Source organism: Acartia tonsa, chromosome 13, assembly GCF_053477335.1.
Source record: "Acartia tonsa isolate MP-2025a chromosome 13, ASM5347733v1, whole genome shotgun sequence".
In the NCBI taxonomy this organism is placed as follows: Eukaryota; Metazoa; Arthropoda; class Copepoda; order Calanoida; family Acartiidae; genus Acartia; species Acartia tonsa.
The window spans coordinates 34,749,014-34,772,865 of record NC_137272.1 but is presented as its reverse complement, the minus strand read 5'-3'; the positions used below and the strand labels follow the sequence as shown (position 1 = coordinate 34,772,865).

Genomic DNA, 23,852 nt, shown 5'->3' with positions numbered 1-23,852 from the left:
GTTAGGTTATAGGCAAGAGGGCCGAGCGCTGCGGCTAGATAGGCCAGGAGGATAATACCAAATATTCTTCTTTGTTATTCCCTCCTAGAATCTACCACCAATCAGGTAAGTCTTAAGTGGTGATACAGTTTAATAATTTACACCAAAAAATGTAACTCCACCCAGACAGCAAACAGGCATACCATCATCTATGCAAATGCTGAAGGTTGAGAATTAATAAAAGTAAATTAAATAAAATTGTTACTTCTTTTCAGTAATGAATTGGATGAGATTAGTATTTCAACTTGGATGTCTTGGAATTTTTGTATTTCAGGAAATTTTAAGGATGAAAAGAAGTATTTGGAACTTGTGCAGTATTTGGTAAAATGTACCTGGGTTAGATTATCTTAAAAGTCTATGATCTTTAAAGGCTGCTAGTTGAATTTATACATGCACTTTGTAATATGCCGTATAAGAACCCCTATAAATAATCTGGAACACCAGATTCCATCAGACAAAAAGTAATCTTAACTAGGTAACATAAGTTAAATAAGTTTTTTTCGCACTTTTTTGTGCACTATGAGATAACTACTATTATTAAGTAATGGCTATTCTTAATTATTTGAAGGCCCTTTTTTGGATGTTAAAATTGTTCTTTTAGAAATAATTTAAACTTCATAGAGTTTTGAAGGTATCGAAACCAGGAACATATTACTATGAACTGCACCTGATTTAAATATCTATTTTAAAAAGAAATACATATTTTAGATGTAATGTATAAGCAGAACTTTAAAAAGCAAAACATATATTTAATCTTAAAGTTCCTTTATTAGATGTATGAGTCACTCATCAAGTTTACAAAATATTCAATTGTTGAGCAGCAATCAACAATGAGTCTAACTTAAGTTGAAGTTCCTGATATCTACATATGTAACAGAGATCAATTCAATCTGAACAAGTCAAGAGAGTATGGATATACTCATCAGAGTCTATTCCTTGCAGGAATTGCAGGAGTTGAAACTAAACTTGAAAAGGCAACCTGGACTGGAACCAAGGGAAAATCTAACTTTTCAATCCTCAAGAATTATTTATATGGTGTAGAAAACAATATGTATGACACTTTAAATGCTGTTATAGTTGCTAATAAGGTAAAATAATACCTGATCATGAATATTCGCAATGTATTATAGTATCGCATAGTATTATGACTCAGAACCAGTACTAATCCAACAGATAGTTTTAAAGCCATACTGGAAATTTTTTACTTAGCTAGTATTTCTGGATTTGTTTAGGGTTCTAAATCAACACCTTACATGGATACTGTGTTTACCCTGGCCTCTGGAACATGCAAAGTTGTAAGGGAACATGATGTAACAAAAAAGTTGGTGATTTACTCTAACAAGTCTTTAGATGTAATGATTGTCAGTCCCAAATTTAGCAATTATCTCAGGTAATAAAGATTAAGAGGTTTGTAAATGCTTAGCAAATCCTTCTTTAACACTAAAAATACCTCAAAGTATGCAACAACAAAAAAATTAAACAAAACTTAAACAAACTATTTAGGATTTTATATGACAAAGATGCCAGACTTAGAATTGGACCAGTTGTTGGAACAAACAAGTTTGAGACAATTTACACAGAAATTGACCTCATTTGGCACAATAATCTAATCCAAAAAGACAAAAGTTGCACAGATTACAACAGCCTAAAGTTGACATATGAGGAATGTGAAGCTTTAAAATTAGAGGAGCTACTCAAAGAGGAGCTGGGTTGTCTACCTCCATGGTTTAAAACTGCTCAGGTTATAAATCTAGTACAATCTAATATCTGATAAAAATGTTAAAACATCAATAAATTAAGAAATACAAATCATATAGGTATTTAATTAAAATACTATTGCTAATAATTTTCAACAAATTTTCTTTTAGATTTCAAATGTATGTGAAAACTCTAGGGCAAATGTATCTAATAGCGTAGAAGATGAATTGTGGCTGATGATAACAAATCAGAAGATAACAAGAACAGCTTGTATGCAACCGTTTGAAAGGCTAGAAGTAAATGTGAACAAGGTTTACTATTCAGACACTAGATATGACAAAGCCAGTCTGCATCTCAAATTTGTTGATCCTGTGAAGGTGATTACTGAAGAATATGCCTGTAATGTTTTCTGCCTGATAGTTGAACTTGGCAAGTATTTGGAATATCATTCAAATAATAAAAAACAAGCAGACATTTATTCTCTTGCATAATATTTCCTGAAAGTAAAAAGTGTTAAAGATTTATTGCTTTGTTATCCTTTGTTCCTAATCACACTTTACATGTTTCATCATAATATCTTATTGAAAAGTACAAATTTTTTTAGTGCCATTGCAGCATTATATGAGAACTTCTGCTGTAAATAAATGTTAAAAATTTCTTTAATTAAAGAAGTCTTGTGGCATTTAAAAAAAAAACTTTTAAAGATTGAATATGCTTCTTTTAAAGATAATCATAATGATTCAATTGCTAGTGAGATGATTTGGTACAAACAGATGGACTTCCTAGCTCTTTTATTTATTAATAAAATGTATGACTATATAATGTTTTTATTAAGGGAGTGCCTTGGGACTATGGCTTGGATTTTCAGCACTCAGTGTCCTTGACATTTTTATGGACTCCATAAAGATGGGATTTAAAAGGTGTCACTGTAAAAAGAACTGATGTTACATTAGGCAATCTACTACTAGAATTTTAGATTTTGACTTTATTCTCAGAAAATTTCATAAGCTAATACAAAATTTTGTGATAATGTTCTTCATTTGAGGGATTTATTTTTCTGATTATCGTTATGTTCTTCATAAACACTGAAATATTTAGTTTGTTAAGGGTAATGTCCATCCATTGTAGCGCAGCCTTCAAAGGCTAGAGGCGATGCCTGAAGCTCTTTAAACAGTACTAGCGGCTACGCCCCTAGAGGCCTCTACGAACACGTAAAATTGTTTCTTTTCAATCTATTTTAAAATCCGCTATTTACCAAAAATATTATTTTCGCCGACAGATGTTGTTAGTAATGTTTTTAACTAATTGCAAAAATGTCCGTAGGGCGGCTTTTTTTAAAAAGAAGGTGTATTAACTTTTATTTTTATAGCTAGCTGGTGCTTTTAGTAAGTAGTAGATGTAAAAATTTCCATAGAATTCAGATATGCAATCGGTTTTTTTGTAGACCTCTTATTTTTTAAGTAATTTAAGTTTTTTTAAAAACAAAATTAAGTCGTTGTTAAGGTACTAAAACGGGACAAGTATCACATAGCCCGGGCCTGAGAAACCCAGCAATAGGGTATTTTAATTTCCCGCCTAATTTTATAGGTCTCAATGTTAATTATTGGGGTTGAACACCCTGAACAGCGCTAATAAGCATTATAGATAGAATTTTTAAACTGCTTTGTTATTTTGTGCCAAAATATTCAAATAATTTTGAAAAAAATATGTTGAGTTTTTAAAAAAAAACTGATTGAAATGCTCAAAAATGGTAATTTATAAAAAAAATTACTAAAATAGACATTTTATTATTGTAGGTATTACTGAAGCATAAGTGATAATGATATTTACCCACCCTCATTAAGAGAATTTATTATACATGCCATATAATTCCCTTTCCTAATGTATCCCCTCCCCTCTCCCCAAAATTCCAAATGTGTCACTTCTTCTTCGCCCCCCCCCCCTTCATGGCAATAAATACATCATGCATGGTGTTCATACATTACTATTAAATAAAATAGGAAATGATCATAGATAGAGTTATGTGAAAAAGAGCCTTAACTATCTTAAAATATTCAATAATACTGTTATTCTTCTAATATTTGATTTAACAATATTGTAGGGTCCCCAATGTAATTTAAAAACTTATCTTTGCTGAAATGAATTGACACTAATTATCAAGCATTAGTAGTATGATTAGGATTGCATACAGGTCAGCAAATTAAAATGCTAGCAAAAATTCATCTACCATTGTTAAACATAATCATGAAACTAAATTAATTTAAAGTAATTAAATTAATTCTTATTCTTCAATTAAAACATATAAATAATACATAACATATAAAACATAAACATGTACAAGATTTTTAAAAGTTTTACAATTCCAAGTAAAGAGAGGGGCTACTCCATAATTTTCTTTGAATTACAAATTACCCTTCTGTAGATTACAATTAGTGGATGAAATGTATGAACACTCAACTTAACTAGTGTAATAAACAGATCAACCCATCCTCTCCCTGCATTATATAGCCTTTTACCTCTTTCCTCTACCCCCCCCCCCTCTCATGGCATATATATAACTAACAAACTAACAACCCCTGCACTCATTGTTTTGTTCTATAGAAACTCAACCCCCTCCACTTAACACTTAAGTCAGGGTTGTATATTCTGCACAAGAATAATTTTTTTTACCACTGCTGCAAAATGTTTTTTTTCTTCCCCCTACTAGTTTTTTACATCAAGAAAGGTGAAAAAATAGAAAAAAACATTCAGAATTCTTAATTTTATTCATATTATTATATTATCCCACATATTCTTTTAGATTTTTTTTCAACAAGGAAGAGAAAAATGGAAAAAAATGTTTTCATTTCTCTTAATTTTTTTACATTTTTCCCCCAACTTTATATTTATAATTCTTCCCCCCACTTCAGCAGGGTCAACCATGCAGAATATATACCCCTGGTTTAAGTTTAAACCTGAATAATTTACCTTGAATTTGATGGGAAGTCCAAAATATTAACTTTAAATTCTATTACTGGCTTTTTGAGGCGGGGCATTTGAATGTTTACCCCTAAAACGCACCAAAATAAAAATAAAAATGCCAGTATGAACAAAAATAGTAAGATCTTTAATTTGACACCTTACTTTTTAAATTCTGTTGAGAAATTATTGAAAAAAATAGATTTTTTAAATCTTGGTTTAATCAAAACTTTAAACAAAAAAATACTCTACCACAGGCATAAAAAATATGGGTTCGTGTATACTTTTAGAATCAGAAAAATATTAAAAATCCATTGTAAGCAAAAATGAAAAAAAGTAAAAAAAAATAAAAAATAAAAATGGCCTAGCATTTTATTTTGTACAGGCAACACTATTTTTACCCGCTCTTTACCCCCTTCCCATTTTTACCCCCAAAACAAGGTTTAAGATGGTTGCCTGTATAATATAATATAATAGTTTCATATAATTTCTTTTATTGTAGTTTATTTACTATTTTGTAAACTTTTAATTTCAATTTTGCTTAGAATCTATTTGTAATATTTTTCTGATTCTAAAAGTATATATGATCCCATATTTTTATGCCTGTGGTAGAATATATTTATGTTTAAAGTTTTGATTAAACTGAGATTTAAAAAATCGATTTTTTAAAAAAAATTACTTAACAGAATTTAAAAAGTAAGGTGTCAAATTAAAGATCTTACTACTTTTGTTCATACTGGTATTTTTTTTCTTTTATTTTGTTGCGTTTTAGTACCTTAAAACCGACTTAATTATTTTTAAAAAAAACTTAAATTACTTCAAAAATAAGAGGTCTACAAAAAAAACGATTGCATATCTGAATTCTCTGGAAAATTTTACATATACTACTTACTAAAAGCACCGGCTAGCTATAAAAATAAAAGTTAAGACACCTTCTTTGTCGATTTCCCTTGGGAGGGTGGTGGTACCCTCCCCCAAAATATTTTTAATCCTCCCGGGACCTATGAGAAGCTACCTTGTTAAGGAGAACCCAATCGGTTCAGCGGTTAGCAAGATCCTTCGGTACAAACACACAGACAAACAGACATCCTGTTACTTTATTATTAGGATAAATATTGTAATATTTATTAACTAAATTAATTAATATGAAAACCAGACAACAAATTGTTTATAATGTTATTATAATTGTATTGTTTTGTCTTATTAATTGTTTTGAATAATTATTGTGTAAGTAACAGCTATATTTACAACAATAGTTATCAAACATGGCAGCTAAATTTTTTTCTAAATAATTTCAAGAACATGAAAATCCATAAGTAGGGTAACAAAAGCATTAAAATTAGTAACTGGACAAAGTGTCTCAAAAATCAGCCATGTGACGTCATAAAAATGATGAATTATCCATCTCTTTTTTAGGAATTTTGTTTTCTACTTCTCCTCTCATCTTCCTCATTTTTATGACGTCACATGGCTAATTTTTGAGACACTTTGTCCAGTTACTTAAAATTAGAACAAATCAATGCTTGTGGCATTTACATGGAAAGTTTCATGCTTGTTTAATAGTAATTGAAATTTTTATACACCTAATAAGTAAGGTACGTCATAATAGTAATAAAGGATCTTAGTGGACAATTAGTTCACATCCCTAAAATAACGAGAAACAAAATTAACATGAATGACTGTAGATGAAATTATTAATCAAAAAGTTTTGACCCAATTAATCAAAGTTCATTAAAATTACCCAAAGTTTTTTTGTGCAAACAAATAAGATATATTGGTTTCTAAACTTTGTGTACCACTATACTTACGGTTCAATGTCACATCCCTCCTTGAATAACACTGCAAACAAAGTAATCGTAATAAAAATTTACTGTTTTGCAATTACACTCTGTTAATGCGGATCAAGGCCAATTGTAATATTAGAAGCCACTAATTAGCTCTTTAATTTTCATTGCTTGATCTTAAAATATAAATCACAAAATTAATTAATGTGTGAAAAGTCAATTAGTTATCTTTTAATTTACCTTTTATTAATATTCTGTGAAAGGGTGCCTCAACCCTCCCCCCCCCCCACAAGAAGAATAGCAACAATAGACCTCTAGCAAAAGTTACCCTCTGTGGTCCAGTAACGCTGGGCGGGAAAGCACCAAAATGCATTTATGCAGTTTCAGCAAAGATTTTTGCATGTCCTTGTTATTTTGCATGTAAATATGAATTGGTAATACAATATTTTAGCAACAAACATCAGATGGCCGGGCTGTAATTAATTTTTATCTATTCACATACACTTTTTTTGGTAGATTTTAAAAAGTTTTTACAATGTAGCCAAGATTTTGATCCAGAAATACAGTAGGACTTTTCTTTGATCAAGGATGTTTAATGTTTATGGTTTTAACAAATAAAGACAAATCAATTTTATGGGTGATTTTTAAGTTTATTTTTTAAGGACCTGTTAAGAATTTATTTTGTTTCTTTCTACAGAAAAAAATTCTTTGAATGCACGACTTTTGTCTAGATGTCCTAACTAAATGATAATGAATTGCGCCTGGCTATAGGCCAATGAAATCCCCACTAAAAAAGGCAACAAAAGATGCAATATTTGACATCTCTAGCATTGCGCGGTCTTAACCGGACTTGAATCCGAAACCTCATTGATAGCCAGCAAGTACGTTATCATTTACTTTTATCCACGAATATTTATTGATTTAGGTATTTTTGTTTTATATAACACTATACATATTAGTTAACAAACCCAGGGAAGGAGGGGACATTGGACTGTTATATATAGATCCCAAAGTTTTATAATTGATTTGATTATTGAGTGTCCAAACGTTTCAACTTAAATTGTAATCTACAGAAGATGTAATTTTGTTTATCATTATTGGGGATGAACAATGAACACCCATGTAGAGGTCATTGTCTTATCACTTTAGATCCCTGAAACATACCTCTGACCTTGCTTAGCAATGAATAATATGAATTATGACAGCAACAGAGGTTTTCTTAATTAGCCTAACACCTTCGCTTATGGTCGTTCTTGCAATATGACCAAAATAAAAAAATAGCTAAACCAATACTAAACTATTATGGTATAGTTATTTAAAGTGAATAAATAAGCGGGTTGTACAAAAAATGTTACATAGACTATTTTATTAGGATTTAACTCCCTAGAATGAACCCTAAATGAATGCATACTAATACAATCTTGCTTTATACGTAGGACGATTGGTACGGACCCAACATGTAAAATCCTCAGAATGAAAAACTCAAGGCATTAAACTTTTAAATTTATTCAACGTTTCGAGGGCAAAACTGCCCTCATCATCAGGAATTTTTTTCGTCCATGTACATTATTAACAAAACACCATTTGAAACTTTTTTATTTTTATTTTGAACGGACACTCTTGTATGAACTCGGATGCCTTTTGGCTGGAAACGACACTAATTGTGGTTAGAAATATATAAAATTAGCACAATTTTTAACTTTAAATAGACCAGAGCATCTTTTTAAAAGTGTAATTAGGACACAATATGTAAATACATATGTTTATAATGCAATTTTAAAATGAACAATATTTCAGGTCCCTTTTTAAAATAAAATAAATAGAAAGACAAACAAATTAAATATTCATAGAATTTATAATTTATAAGACACGTTTGAATGTTCCTATCGATTTTTAACTTTGTAAGCAGTGGCGTGCGAAGCACTTTGTCTAGGGGGGGGCATTTTGAAGATTTTGTAAAATTTTGCCCCCCTCTAAATCCAAGTGCCCCGGGGGGGCACTTTGCTTTAGGGGGGGGGCATTTTGATTATATATACTAATTTTAAATAAGGGCGTTTTAAGGGGTGGGATTATTTGATTATGGGCCTTCTAGTTCTTATCCCTTCTTCCCCATCCCTTCCCCCATCCCTTTTTCCTATTTATATCCTACATCTCCCCCCCCCCCATCTCTTCTCCCCCATCGCTTCTCCCCCATCCCTTCTCCCCACCCTGCAATGACCGAAGGGAAGGGAGCTAGAAAGCATCTTTGAAAAAAAAGTACAGAAGATAATTTAACCTCCCCCCCCCCCCCACCACCCAACATTTTTTATGGGTGGAAGGGGATGTTATAAAATCTCAGCAGAAAGGATGAATAACCTCATTAAAAAAATTTTTGAGGGGGGGGAGATAAAAACACTCATTTTGGAAATAATTTACCAAAAATTAACCTAATATGTAAAACTGATTTTAAATATTTATTTATTGTATGACAACATCTTTAAGTAGCAAAGCACAAAAAAATTATGAATAAGAATACAGACAAGTAAATTTAAAGAGCATCTGTTGAAATGAATATATATTTTAGGTAGAAAAAGTCACAAATCCTTTTTCCTGTATGTTGTGTGATGACAGTCAAAGTAAATTACATACTGGATGCTCGAATCAGCGAGAAATTTTTTTTTAAAAAATATTATAATCCACAAAAAAATTACTTGTCCTTTCATCTACAGATATAAAAATCTCTTAGAAATATAGGGTATAGTCTCTTTTGTGGCAACGCCTCTAAAGGGGCATTTCGTCGTATTTTCATAGTATCTTTTAAAAGGTTATTCTAGGTTAAGTTAGGTCAGGTGATTTCCCTGCAGGGTTAGGCAATTGGCCCCGCAGGAGCTATAAATAGGTGAAAAGCTACTGTGAAAATACGACGAAATGCACCTTAAGAGGCAATGTCACAAAAGGGACTATACCTGAAATTTAAAAGATACAAATATAGCCAAAAACGTCCTGAAAAGCAGTCCAACCTCCATGAATTTTTAATAGTTAATTATACTCCATAATGATGGGAATGTTAACATTAAGTTTTAGCCTTCTATCTTTAATTGCAGTTGAAAAAATCACATTTCCCCCTTAGCATTACGTACTGACAGCCATAGTGAATTATAGAGAAGCTAAAAAGTTATATCAACATATCCTACCCTCTTTAAATGGCACTTTAAAACTCTGTTAATTTTTGATTAAGTGGTGTTTCCAAGGATTTATAAGGGCGGTGCGTGAAGCGCACCTAAAATATTTACTCCCCCTTTGAACTAAAATCAATTAAAGACAACAAGAGTGGTGTATTTGATCAGGTTAGGAATATAGAGTGTAGTTAGTTTTAATGGTTTTTAATGAAAATTGCCATAAAAAAACATGTCTTTTTGTAAGGGTATGTACACAAAAAAAATGATAAACTTATCCTGAAAATAAAATGACTTCATATATAGTTATTCATTTAGACAGACATACAGTGTTGAGAAAAAGGCTTAGATAAATATCAACGCTGTTTCTTTTTTATATAAAATAACTTTTTGATTAAATATTTGTTTTTTACACATGTTTTTAAAGAAATAAAAACACAATATACAATGCAATGTTATAAAAAGCAGAAACCGTTTGGAAGGGCGCGAAGCGCAAATTTTTTTCTTCAAATATGCAGGGAGGGAGGGGTTTTTGGGATATTTATTACACTAGTCCCCAATATTTCATATAAAATTTTCTTATTCGTTGGCTCAACAACTTTGGGGACTTTAATGGAATTTTGATTGGTTGGTTAATTAAGTCCAGTTTCCATACATTTCATCCACTAATTGTAATCTAAATAAGGGTTTGTGATTTTGTGTATCATCATTTGGGATGTACAAAATTTCTTTGGTAAAAAGTTTATATTATACAAAATAAAATACTTCCTATTACCTGGTTTGTTATGTTCAGTGAAAAAAGATTATAACCTAATTTCTACACTAGTTTAAAAATTTTGTAAGTTTTAATGAATAGTAACTGTCTGTTTGGCGCGAAGCGCCAAAAATTTTTTTTGGAGTATTTCTTGATCTTTTTTTTTGAAACTGGGATAGTTTTGCTTTTTGTAGGGTAGGGGGCAAAAAGGGGCATTTTTATTGACCAGGGGGGGGGGGGCAAAATGGGGCATTTTTCAACATTTAGGGGGGGGCAGGGGGGGCGGTGGCTAGGGGGGGCAGGGGGGGGGGGGCCTTTTGGTCGCTAGGGGGGGGGGGGCGATTGCCCCAAATGCCCCCTTCGGTTCGCACGCCACTGTTTGTAAGATGATTTATTGTAACGAGAAGGTAAAATTTAGAAAGCAATGAATATTTTTTTTTGAATGATGATTTATAGGCCGATTAGGAAAGTGTTATAAGCTAAGTATCTCTATATGCACATAGCAATTCTAGAGCAAGAAACTTTAACTTTCAGCAATCAACAAAGTAAAACTTCAGTCCTATATAATTTTGGGTCCAGAATCATAATCTGTTCAAACTAAAATCCTATGTCCTCCTTTTTGCAATAAAATCGCATTCAAATTGCATGAAATATTCGCGATACCATATTTTCATCTTATAAGAAACAGTAATGCATTTTGCTAAAACAAAAATTAAAGTTAACCATTTATTAAATACTTTCATATCTTTATATTTGCAAAAAAAATATTTTTTTGCAGAATATTGCCATTTTTGTCAGCGATATAAAAAGTCTCCTAAAAAACAGATTGTTAGAAAAAAAAGTAAATCTAAGGATTATAATATGTTTTTCTGAAGTCATTTAATAAATTTATACAGTAAAAACCAGAATTGTGCAACTTATTTGAATGAAAAGCCAAAAAACGTAATTTGCAAAAAAATTGCAACCCCTAAATCACATAGAAAAATAAACTTTTAACCAATCTAAAGTAATATGTTTTAAAAAACATTAAAAAATATTAATCTTTTATAAAATGAAGTTTGTTTAAAAAGTTCTAATCAAATAGAACAGGGCAAAATTATTTTTCAAAATGCAAACAAACACTTAACTTTGAATATTTCTATAGTTTTTCTAAAACTTAAAAATCAAATCGTACTCAAAATCAATGTTTTGTTTGTTAAATCTTCTTGTGGCGAGATTTTTAAATGTTACTTTTTCATATGTATTGAATAATCATAAAAAAAAGATAAAAAATTGCATCAAGCCGATTCAAATATATTAAATATTTCCTTATTAAGGCAGCAAAATAAAAAAAGGTGTAAAATAAAAATTATTTATTTTTATTTTTTAAGCTGTATAACTTTTTTAAAAATTTAAAAACATGATTTTTGCAAAAAATACATATTTTTTCATTAAAAGGAAGTATTGTTTATCTAATCAGCTGTTATCATAGAATATATCGTTTTCTTATGTTGGGCTAAGAATAGTAATTTCAAGGGATCGACAGCCGCAAACAAACCTCTAATTCCGCAGGTGTGCAAAATAAAGATTTTAACCAGGAGAGTGGCTGTTAAGAAACATGTTTAGATATCCAGCTTAGTTTTAAAGTTATAATATGACGATTTCACTGAGGCTTACCCGCAGCTTCTGAACCCTTTTAATTTCAATTAAAAACTATATTTATATTAAGTTTGAAAATTGTAGTACTATACTAGGATCATAAATTTAGATCGCACTCTCATTTTAATTGTGTGAAAGATGGAGTTATGTCCCCTGTTCCCTCCAAACAGTAATTATTTGGACGCCTCAAAAATGGACATTAAAAAACAAGAATTACAACATCCATGAAATTGTACTTTGTTGTCCTAGGAATCAGTATTCCAAAAATCAGATAAATCGGATAATAACATCACATACAAATTTGTTGTTAAAAAAGTAAAAAAACGACATGTTTAAAATGGACATACGGAAATTCTGGTATTGAATATAGTGTGGCTACGCTTTCTAAATTGTACCTTACTACGAAAGGAATCACCATATGAAGTTTCAAATTGATAGGACAACTCTAACATGCCATAATTAACGAAATGAGCTATCCATTCCGGACGAACAGACTGACCAACCCTAATTATAGAAAAACTCGCTTCAATAATGATAAAAAAGCTTCGCTCTTTGATATATACAAGCAGCTGCGCCCTTAGCATCTAGAGGCTCTATTCTAAAGGATAAATAAAGGCAAAAAAATAGCCTAACACCATACCCAGACTTTATCTATCAAATATAATAGCCTAAAACCACCTCAGGACCTATCGGAAGCTTCAGTGTAAAGGAGAACCATATCGGGGCAGCGATTAGCAAGATTCTTCGCTACAGACAAAAAAGCTTACTACTTTATATAATAAGATAATCACATTTTAATTCAATAAATTATGGCCTTTCAATTAGTGTTAAGAGGGGGGGGGGGAGTTCTGACACTTTTGCGTAAACAGTGATTATAGGCTTTGTCTTTAGAGGGAGAGGATAGATTATTTTACAAAAAAGTTTCCTTTTGGGATGTAGCTTTCCTATTTAAAAAAAAATGTCCCATGCCCCAAGAAAATAGCCTAAAACCACAACATAACTAATAGATCTTAAGCTTATCAGGTAATACTAGCTAAAAAGTAGCAGATTTTAAAATAAGGTTTGTTCTAACGAAAATAGTAAAAATTTTCAGTTTTTTACTGTCCAGGATCCACCTGGAGGCCTGCATTAACTGAACATGGAGCCTGATTTCAAGATTTTCTTCAAGTTAGTTCATACCATCCATAAAGTAGCAACTTTTGTTAAAAAATATTTTTCTAACTTAAATAGTGGAATGTAACTGTCCAGGGTCCACCTAGAGGCCTGCAGTACCTGAACATGGAGCCTGATTTAAAAATTTTCTTCAAATTAGTTCATACTGCCCATAAAGTAGCAACTTCTGTTAAATAAGTTTTATTCTGACTTTAAAAGTAAAAATTTTCAGTTTTTACCTGTCCAGGATCCACCTAGAGGCCTGCAGTACCTGAACCTGGAGCCTGATTTCAAAATTTTCTGCAAATTAGTTTATACTGCCCATAAAGTAGCAACTTTTGTTAAATAAGTTTTGTTCTGGCTTGAATTTTTTTACCTGTCCAGAATTCACCTGGAGGCCTGCAGTACCTGGACCTGTAGGCAAATCCTAATTTTTTTAAATAGGAAAACTACATCCCAAAAGGAAACTTTTTTTGTGAAATAATTTATCCTCTCACTCTAAAGACAAAGCCTATAATCACTATTTACGTAGAAGTGTTAGATCTCCCCCCCCCCCCAAATATAAAAATTTTAACATTCACCCTAGGTAATTCAAACTATCCTTTCTGACTACTGCATCTGGGCCCTATTTTTAAAAGCAAAGCTTTTCTATAATTAGGGTCGGTCCGTCCGTCCGTAACGGATAGCTTTTTTCGTTAATTTAGGCATGTTAAAATTGTCCTATCGATTTCAAACTTTGCATGGTGATTCCTTTAGTAGTTAGGTACGATTTAGAAAGCGTAGCAACTCTATAATCATTACCAGAATGACCGTACGTCCATTTTAAACATGTTGATTTTTTTACTTTCTTACCAACAAATTTTAATGTGATTTAATCATCCGATTGATCTGATTTTTGGTATATTAATTTCTGGGACAACAAAGTATAATGTTATAAGCGAAGCAACTCTATAATCAAGTCCTAAAAATGTAAGTATGTCCATAAACATTATCCTGTATCTAGCAGTTTTTCAACAAATTTACTTTCAATTTTGGTTTGACTCTTCTATATTTATATTCTGATCATTTAGTTCTGACACTATACAAATGTTAATGTCCGTTTGTCCTACCATTTCAATGCTTCGCTTTTATGGATGTTGTCATCCTTGTTTCATTTGCAATTTGAATACATGTTTGCGGGAGATAATTTAAATTTCGTCTTGGTTACCGCAAAAAAATGCGGCGCTGCTATGGCTGTAATAAAAAAATCCAATGCTTACATATGATTATATCGTGTAAAATCAAATACGTACGCTATTACATTAAAAATCTGTTATAAATTACAACAAATTAATATTATTATTTTTTTACCACTGGGAGTTATTCATGTAAATGTTATGGACATTTTAGCAGACAGATATAAATTTCAAATTCAGTAAGGTAAAATTTTCAGGGATATTTAAAATAAGTGTATAATTTATTTCATTTCAAAAGTTCATCTTATTAATTGTCAATAATCGTATTTCAATATAAAATATTTTTGATAGGCAATATATTAACCCTGAAAATTAAAAGTCGTTGTTGTTATTTTAATGATAAGGATTTTAATTTTTTTTTAAAACTTAAATATCTCTGAAGAAGGGGAAAGAAGGATTTAACTGTAAATGAAAACATGAAATATAGGCCTTAATTTTATCGCCACACTCTGCGGATTCTTGCGGAGAGGTGTGGATAGTATAATTCGCCTCTGCATTTGGGTGTATGGTATCCTGTATTCCATCAGTTTTGTGCGGATTTTCATTGAATTTTTGTTTTGACATATATTCTGTTTCTGCAAGTGCTGGTTTTTTTTCTCGTATTCATTCGAATCCGTTGGATAGGAACCGGTTCTCATCCATACAAAAAAAAACTATGTCTAGCATCGTATTATATCCAGCTTTCTACAAATGTAAAAATGTACAATCCTAAGTTTAAAACCAGTTTTTTAGCCCGTGCCTTCGGCACCTCGTGGCTAAAAAAACTAGTTTTAATCTTATAATTGTACATTCTATATCCGCGGAAAGCCGTTTATAATACGATGCGAGAAATAACTATTATCTTTGTTTTACCTACTGTCGAATTAATTGAACTTTACTTTTATGGATGCTACCATCCTTATTTCTCAGAACAATATACATGAAACTTTAAGAGCACATTTTTAAAAGCGAAGCTTTTCTATAATTACTAATTAGGGTCGGTTAAAGCGAAGCTTTTCTATAATAAGGGTCGGTCCGTCCGGAAGTCCGTAACGGATAGATCTTTTTGTTAATTTAAACATGTTAGAATTGTTCTATCGATTTCAAACTTTGCATAATGATTCCTAGAACAGTCAGGTACGACGTAGAGAGCGAAGCAACTCTATAACCGTTACCAGAAAGTTCATTTCAAACATCAATTTTTTGTATGTTGAAATTATCCGATTCATCTGATTTTTGGAGTACTGATTACTTTTACAACAAGGTGCAATATTATGAACGAAACATCTCTATAATCAAGTCTTAAAATGTAAGTATGTTCTTAAACAGTATCATGTATTTAAGCATTTTTGCAACAAAGGGGTAGTTTCACGAAATGCATTTGAACTTAATTTAGTGAACCGCATATTTTATCCTGGTTAAATGGTTAAACTACATTTATATGGCATATATTTGAAAAAATTTCAATTTTTACCACATACTTTTTGAAATATCAAGACTTGAAAATCGTCTTTTTAAATTGCATATATCACAAAAAGACAATTTTCAGGTCTTGATATTTTAAAAACTACGTGGTAGAAAATTGAATTTATTTCAAATATATGCTATTTGAATGTAGTTTACCCCATTAACTAAGAAAAAATACGCGGTTCACTAAATTAAGTTCAAATGCATTTCGTGAAACTACCCCTTTACTTTTGTTTATACTTATGCATTAATTATCTGCTTATTCAGTTCTTTCACTCTACAAGTGTTCGTTTGTCCTTCAGTTTCAGAGCTTCGCTTTTATGGATGTTGTCATCCTTGTTTAGTTTAAAATTTTGAATAAATCTTGCATTGTTGCTTACATATTCATTAATATAAAAGTATGTAGGGGTTTGGGGGGGGGGGAGTGGTTATATAAATAGCCAAAGCCATATGTCTTAAAATAAGCAACATACAATTATGTAAGGTTAATCATTAAGATCATAAATATGATTAGATATAGTGTACGTGGATAAATTGACGGGAAAAATAATCGTCAATTTAGGTTGCTAATATGGTTCTCATTTATTGGTCAGTTCGTTTATCCAGTAGGATTGGGGGTAATGGGGTAAAGGAGATTGTAGTATAGACGTAGGACAGATCTTCCTTAATTATAGAGTAGAAATGCTGATCTTACCATAGACAAACCAATTCTTTCACTGTAATCACTTTATTTATTCCTTATAAGCAAGTTATTATCATGTATTTAATCAAATAGATAGCAATGAATAATTATATGTTATGCCTATAGATTATAACCTATATAATCTAAACCCCAAAGTACTAAGATTAATAGACTATAACCTATATAGTCTATACCCCAAGTAATGAGATTAATGAGCCTTAACCGAACGCTACTGACCTACCTACAAGCCAGCAGCAATAAAACCCCTCAGCGAACACTTAGTTCAAGCCGAGGAAAGAGACCTTGCCAGTAGCAAGATCAAACCAAAACTAAACTTAAGCCCCTTAGTATTTTAGCAAGTTATATTGCAAGCAGCAGCTTGCAATCTTTTATGACAGCTCCCCCTATGGTGTTTGCCCTTGATTAGCTGTCTATTTATTTTAATTCATCCCACAATCTAAACATCAATGCTGACTAATATATTTATTGGAGTGTAGCTCTCCTTAAACCCATATACTACAAGATGGTGTCGGTATTTTAACCTGTTGCAAGTATCACTTTTAATGTACATGAAAATCTGGTGCAACATCCAAGTAATAATTTATCGATTATATATTATTCATAAATATGTATTTATTATAACTATTGTAGTTCAATTGGTGTGCATACCATTCCGCGCATTTATCAAATTATCAGAACTGCAAATTTTTACAACAGCATAAAAGTAAAAAATAGTTTTATTAGAAACACATTGGGTATGATCAGTGAATCACATACTGTGAAGTATCCGCCAAAAATTGTTGCCTATGAAAATGCCTACCATTGGTCAATAAAAATGTCTACTGCCCTGCCTTTGGTAATTTAGTCTTTGTATTGGCATATCATTGGTCATTTGCACTGTATGACGTCATTTTTATAGGGACTATAAACAGCTTCAAATTTACCCCTAAATAAACATCTCATAAAATTTTTTTTTTTTCGTTAATTTAGGCACGTTAGAATTGTCATATCGATTTTACTTGGTGATCCCTGTAGTAGTTAGGTACAATGTAGAAGGCGTAGCAACTCTATAATCGTTACCAGAATGTCTGACGTCCATTTTCAACATGTTGGTTTTTTTTTCACTTTTTTTAAGCACAAATTTTATATGATCTAATTATCCGATTAATCTGATGTTCGGTATAATGATTCCTGGGACAACAAAGTACAATATTATAATCTAAGCAACTCTATAATTAAGCCCTAAAAATGTAAGTATTTCCTTAAACATTATCCTGCATCAAGCAAATTTTCTTACAATTTTGCTTCGACTCTTATACATTTATATTCTGATCATTCAGTTCTGACACTATACAAGTTTTAATGCCCTTTTGTCCTACCGTTTCAAAGCTTCGCTATTATGGATGATGTCATCCTTGTTTTTAAATGACTCAGCTCAAATAAAAGTCTTTTAAGATCATTTAAGGTTTTGCTGAACGCCCGATCATTAAGGGTTAAAAATTTATGCTAATCGTTTTTTCACAAGTTCCTGGTTCAATTAAACTAATTTTAGAAAGAACTTCGACTTTCAGGCAGTTATGAATACATTTTTTTCGCCATATTGCTAATTAGGACTTTGAATTAGAAGGCTTTTTCAAAAGACTATACTAACATAAAGCAATGTATCTTTGTTTATAGCAAATAATCTTTATCGTTTAAGCTCTGCTTTTCTAGGTAGACTTTATGAAAAAAATTATACAAAAGATTATAGGCAGCTAAAATAATCAGCTTACTTAACAAAATTTTTAAAGATATCCCACTTACCCTTTTATTTTGCAAAAGAAGTCAATAAGTTAGGTTAAATTGTGTACTGGGCAGCCCCGCATGGTTAGATCACAAATACAAGAAATGTATATGTACACTGTACAATCCGAATTAAAGAAAATCGCTGTTTATTACAAAATTTGGTGAATGAAACGGATATTGTGAGAAGTTCTAGCATACCCTCACAAAATGTTTCTCCCGGCTGGCTCATCCCCATACCCTCTCTGACCCTGAAGGAACGTATTGAACAATATCTGAGGACTATATTAGCAACATAATTTGACAAAATATATATATCCAAGTATTCTATATCCATAACTGTATGATTATAAGTCTTTACCGATCATAAATCATTGTATGCAGTGAAAGTGTATTAACAAGGATGAAAACATCCATAAGTAGGGAAGCTCAAAATTATGAATGAATTTTGGGGAAAAAAATACTATAGAGCACTGTCATTAATCATAATAATCATTAATCTTGATAAAATAGGGAAATCACAAAGCCCTTAAAATCACGCAACCTTTTAATAACGAAAACTTAAAAATCTAGGAATCGATCTAGAACCGCAATTAATAGACAACTTTTAATGAAACTTGATGGAAATATGTAGAATATGACCATATTCAATCCCTGTTAATTTCAGCCGTCAATCCTGAATAGGAATAGAGAAAATCATGAAAACCTAAAAATCTAGTAATCGATCTATCACCCCAATTAATAAACAAATCTTGATAAAACTTAGAGAAAATATGTAGAATGTAAAATAGAATAATCCTTGTAAATTTTAGTCCTCTGTCTTGAAAAGGAGTCGAGAAAATTACAAAAACATAAAAATCTAGGAATCGATCTAGCACCCCAATTAACAGACAGATGGAAAAAACAATGTATAGAATATATGAGCATATGTCATAGGAATCTTCACTTACAAGCGGTACGGACTTGCTGACTGACTGACGGACGGACGGACGGACATACAAAGTGAATTATAGAGTAGCTTCGATACTAAGAATAAAATAATCGACTGTGGTTTTAATCATAATTTAATTGTAATTCAATCGTTTAAAGAAGCAGAGCTACTTTAACTAGCCCCTTAACCCATTAGTGCCGAGCGCCACTTTTATGGGCCGATCGAGCTGAAAGTTTCAGGGAAGCTTTATAATGGTCAAAACGGAATTCGTATTTTTTTGTTTTGCTCTAGTGGTGTGCACAGGAAAGTTGCAAAAAAACCCGGTTCGGCTCGGCCATAAATACCAACCAGGCATTATTACCCGTTTTGGGCGGTTTCCGCCGGCGTTAAAACCCGGTTTTGCTGTAAAAACCCGGTTATTTCGACCAAAAATCAAAAAATGTAATTTTTGAACGCCAAAAGTGAGATGAACACTTTTTAGAACTTTGATACAATCCAAAATTAAAAACTACACAACCTCATGTAATCTATAGAGCTACAAGTATAATACGAAGCGATTTTTTTCAAATTTAGTGTTTCGGCTATAGGTGCCGCCGTTTTCGGGTAAAAAAACCCGTTGCTCGAAGTTTTAAAAGACACACACTACAAAAAAAGAACATATAAAATTTGGGTGTTACATATCAGAAAACGAGAATAAAACTATTGGGTGACACCTATAGAGATTACTAGGGTTATTAGGGTGGCTCAAACCCTTACTAATGACGTAAACTGTTATTTTTATTGGTTGAAAAGTTAAAACCGGGTAATAAAAACCGAAACCGAGCCGGGTTTTAAAACTGTCGGGTATTTATGGCCAAGCCGAACCGGGTCATAATAGGGCGTAAAAAAACGATAAAAAAATCATATAAAAAATAATAATTTGAATAAATCGAATTCACAAATAGATGTACTTGTCAATAAACATTAGATTTCACGAAAAAAATCAGCGACTTTACTATAAAAACAAAAAAGTTAGAAGGGGTATTTTGAATTTTCATGATTTTCAAATTTTGTTGAGCTATACCGGAAAACGGAAGTAAGCTAAACTGCCTGCTCCAGGGGGAAATGAAAGCCAGGGTAGTAGAGGGGGGATTCCTACTGAGAATGATGCAATTATGAAGCCGGAAACCGGTTTTTTTTTCCAGTTTTCGGAACCGGGTTTTAATGCCTGGTTCGGCACTAATGGGTTAATGCATCTAGCGGGGAGGGGGGGGAGGGGTTAGGTCGACCTCCCATTTTAGTTTGAGACATGCGTCTATTTTAATAGAAAGATCGTTCTTACGAATCCATTCAGTAAATATCTTGCCTGGTCCGGTAATCTGTTGGTAATACTCACGTAGGCATGGTAATTTAATGCAGAACATGGATGACAACATTCAAAAGTAGCGAAGCAAAAATAAAGTAAATTTAAAGAGCATATGTTTATTAGTCCTAAGTCAAGGATAAATATATAAAAACCACAAAACCTTTCACATTTGTTTTATATGTTTTAGTACATTTTGAGTCGTGACTGACACACTGACGGATCAAGAAAATTATATATACAATAGGCTTAGTATAAAAACATATTTATAGTATAGATGTATGTACAGACAACTACCTCCCTTCATTTTTCAAAGACCTCTTTTGTCTGATTCTAAATTATTTTCTTCTACTTGGCTGTGTTAATTTAAGCGACACCATTGGTTGATTTTCAATGACCCAATAGAAAGGTTGCGTAAGGAGGTTGCGATGGTGAGATACAGTTATTTAACCCTTTCTCCCTCTAGTGTTTAACTTTAATAATATAAAGAATCTTCAAAAAAAAAAGTTTGGCAGTCTGTCTTGAATATCAGCCGAGAAAATCAATTCTTCCCCGTACAGCGTTACATGCTGAAAGACAGACTAAAAAAAGTAAAAAGACAAGGTATACTCACTACTATAAGAGAAGAAAAAAGATATAATATTAGACAACAAGATAAAGAGGAAACAGTACACAGATATGAGGTCACAGAATTAGCTCATCACAATGCATATGGGTAAATTTTTATTTGGATCTTATACCAGATTTTTATGTCCTATAAAAAAAGTGAACTCTGAAGCGGGCTAAAGTTAGGATATCTCCCATCTCCTCCCCTCCTACTGGATAAACAGACCGACCAATAAAAGCGAGGGGAATTACAACCTAAATTGACAACAATTTTCCTCCTGTCATAATATTTACGTAACAAGGACGACAACATCCCTAAAAGCGAAGCTTTAAAATAAGAAAGAATGTCAAATGAACAATAACTCTTGTACAGTGTCAGAATTTGCGTAAATATAGAAAACAGCAAATTGATATACTTTAAATTTTAGGATTTAATCATAGAGATGCCTCGCTTGTAATATTGTACCTTGTTGTCCTAAGAATCATTATTCCAAAAATCGGATTATTAGGATAATCATATTCAAAAACTGTTGTCAAAATATTAAAAATCAGCATGTTTTATAGACATACCGACTTTCTGTTAACGATTATAGAGAATTGCCAAGCTTTCTATAACGTACCTAACTGTTATAGGAATCATCATGCAAAGTTTGAAATCGATGGTACAATTCTAACATTTCTAAATTAACAAAAAGAGCTAACCGTTACGACGGACCGACCCTAATTTTACAGTAGCTTCGCTATTAAAAAATAATAAAATTTACCATGAGCCACTATTGCAGAATAGGTGATACCAATTAGACAGAAAAAATATCCGTACAACATTTTCCTCATTTTTAATTCTAACCGTTTACAGGGTGATGTAAAAACTGTGTGTGTTTTTTTCAGGGGAAAGGGGGGGGGGGGGGGGCATAACTCGATAAAATTCTATTTGATTACACAGTAAATTAGCAGGCAATTTTTTTACAGAAAACGTAGACCCGGGCCTTTGGCCCCTTCGGTCTAACAAAACTGGCTGTGGTGCAATATTTTTTCATTGGAAAGCTGTCTATAATACGAAGAAGCGACAATACAAATTTTCAGATATTGCCAAAGAATCTTAGGAATACTCATAAGAGGGCTTACAATTTAAATTACTTTTGAACCATAATCCATTCTTTTAAACTTCAATAGATACAAAAGTTAGTCTTTAATTTTTTATATACAATTAAATATTTTAAAAAAAATATAGATTTTAATATGGAATCTGTTTCCTTTCTAGAAAATTTGGAGCAAAAATTAAAACATTAAAACACAGTTTTTTGTTAGAATCACCCTGTAAGTAATAACCATGTGCTTGTGGCACAAGAATAATTTCAATACTAAAGTATCTTGGCCATGTATTCGCAAATAAACAATACCATAATTATTCCAATTACTTGCGCCATAGTTATAGAAATATGAATATTAACCCGCGACCGTGGCGCATAGCTCGTCGTCGGGAAGGAGCCGGGTTCGAACCTCTGCTCAACTCCGCATCATAACAAAGATTTTTAAAATGTTTCCATCAGCTGCATATGTCATATGCGCGACATTAATAGACACAAAGTAGGGGAATGTCTTGGCCTAAAATAGGCGCAACTTACTACCATGCACATTTAGGTCTTGCAGTCAAAGGTCGTGCAATCAAAGAGTTGGTTGTCTGTTGGGTGTTACTTAACCATATCATACAGAAAATGCCTATAAATGCAACTTACATTGTACATAGTTGGGCTGTCAGATAATTTCTAACATTTTTTGTTTTGTTTTTAATTCAACGAACTTATTGCCGAATGATTAAAGTAAAACACTAGAGGGAAATAGGGTTAAATAACTGTATCTCCCTATCGCAATCGTCTTGTGCAACCTTCCTATTGGGTCATTGAAAATCAACCAATGGTATCGCTTATATTAACACAGCTACGTAGCAGAAAATTATTTAGAAGCAGACGAAAGAGGTATTTGAAAAGTGAAGGGAGGTAGTAGTCTGTATATACATCTATACTATAGATCTGTTGCCAAATGCAAAGTTTAAAAATTTCCATTTAATTATTTTAAAACTCTCATTGGCAATTATGGCATTATGGATATATTTATAAGAAAAATATAAATAAGTTCATAACTGGTTTGTAACCAGCGGAAATACGTCGGATTCAGAGCCGTGAAATAAAAAATGTACTTGCACGTTACAGCGTACAATTAGAATATTTAAGGAAACCAAATTGGTTAAGACAAAATTGTAGGAATGAATATTATTGGTACATATGCTTCAAATTATACATAGATCCACTCTAAAAAAAATTATTTGATGTTAAGTCCGAGTCTAGTCTACAAATAGATGCTATGTTAATTTCTTTTTTTGCTTACAGATTCCAGAGATATATGTAGATTACATGAATTACATGAATTTAAACTCTTTATAATTTGAATTGATAAGTCAATTATAACCTTTCCAAATAGAAGAGGGGGGGCGTTCATTGCTTGATTGAGGCATTTTAAGGGAATGCACCCAGCAATAAAATGCAGCATCACTTACTTATACAAATAAATTATTATTTTTTTTTATAGTGTATCCCTTTATGATACTAGAAAGAAGTATGTACATAATTGTAGGTCTGTGGATCTGTTTTGG

General features: G+C 31.9%; 2 protein-coding genes across 2 annotated transcripts in view; one reads left to right on the top strand and one right to left on the bottom strand.

Annotated features, from left to right (window-relative positions):
- LOC145335055 (uncharacterized) overlaps positions 1–22,073 on the bottom strand; it is a 34,327-nt gene extending 12,254 nt beyond the window's left edge. Inside the window, exon 1 of the mRNA XM_080180748.1 lies at positions 21,967–22,073. Coding sequence (XP_080036874.1) covers positions 21,967–22,036 — 70 coding nt within the window. The 5' untranslated portion in view covers positions 22,037–22,073. The remainder of the gene's footprint in view (positions 1–21,966) is intronic.
- Positions 1,287–2,379, top strand: LOC145334936 (uncharacterized). Its single transcript, XM_080180574.1, has 3 exons — positions 1,287–1,429; positions 1,543–1,780; positions 1,908–2,379. The coding sequence occupies exons 1-3, from the start codon at positions 1,293–1,295 to the stop codon at positions 2,226–2,228; spliced, it is 696 nt and encodes a 231-aa protein (XP_080036700.1). The 5' UTR covers positions 1,287–1,292; the 3' UTR covers positions 2,229–2,379.
- Positions 22,074–23,852: the final 1,779 nt, after the last annotated feature.

What these genes read in the sequence shown, in the direction of transcription:
- LOC145334936 (XM_080180574.1), top strand. Translation starts at nt 1,293, where the DNA reads ATGGATACTGTGTTTACCCTGGCCTCTGGAACATGCAAAGTTGTAAGG. An exon ending in AAATTTAGCAATTATCTCAG is followed by an intron (nt 1,430 to 1,542) that starts GTAATAAAGATT and finishes CAAACTATTTAG; the next exon opens with GATTTTATATGACAAAGATG. An exon ending in CATGGTTTAAAACTGCTCAG is followed by an intron (nt 1,781 to 1,907) that starts GTTATAAATCTA and finishes ATTTTCTTTTAG; the next exon opens with ATTTCAAATGTATGTGAAAA.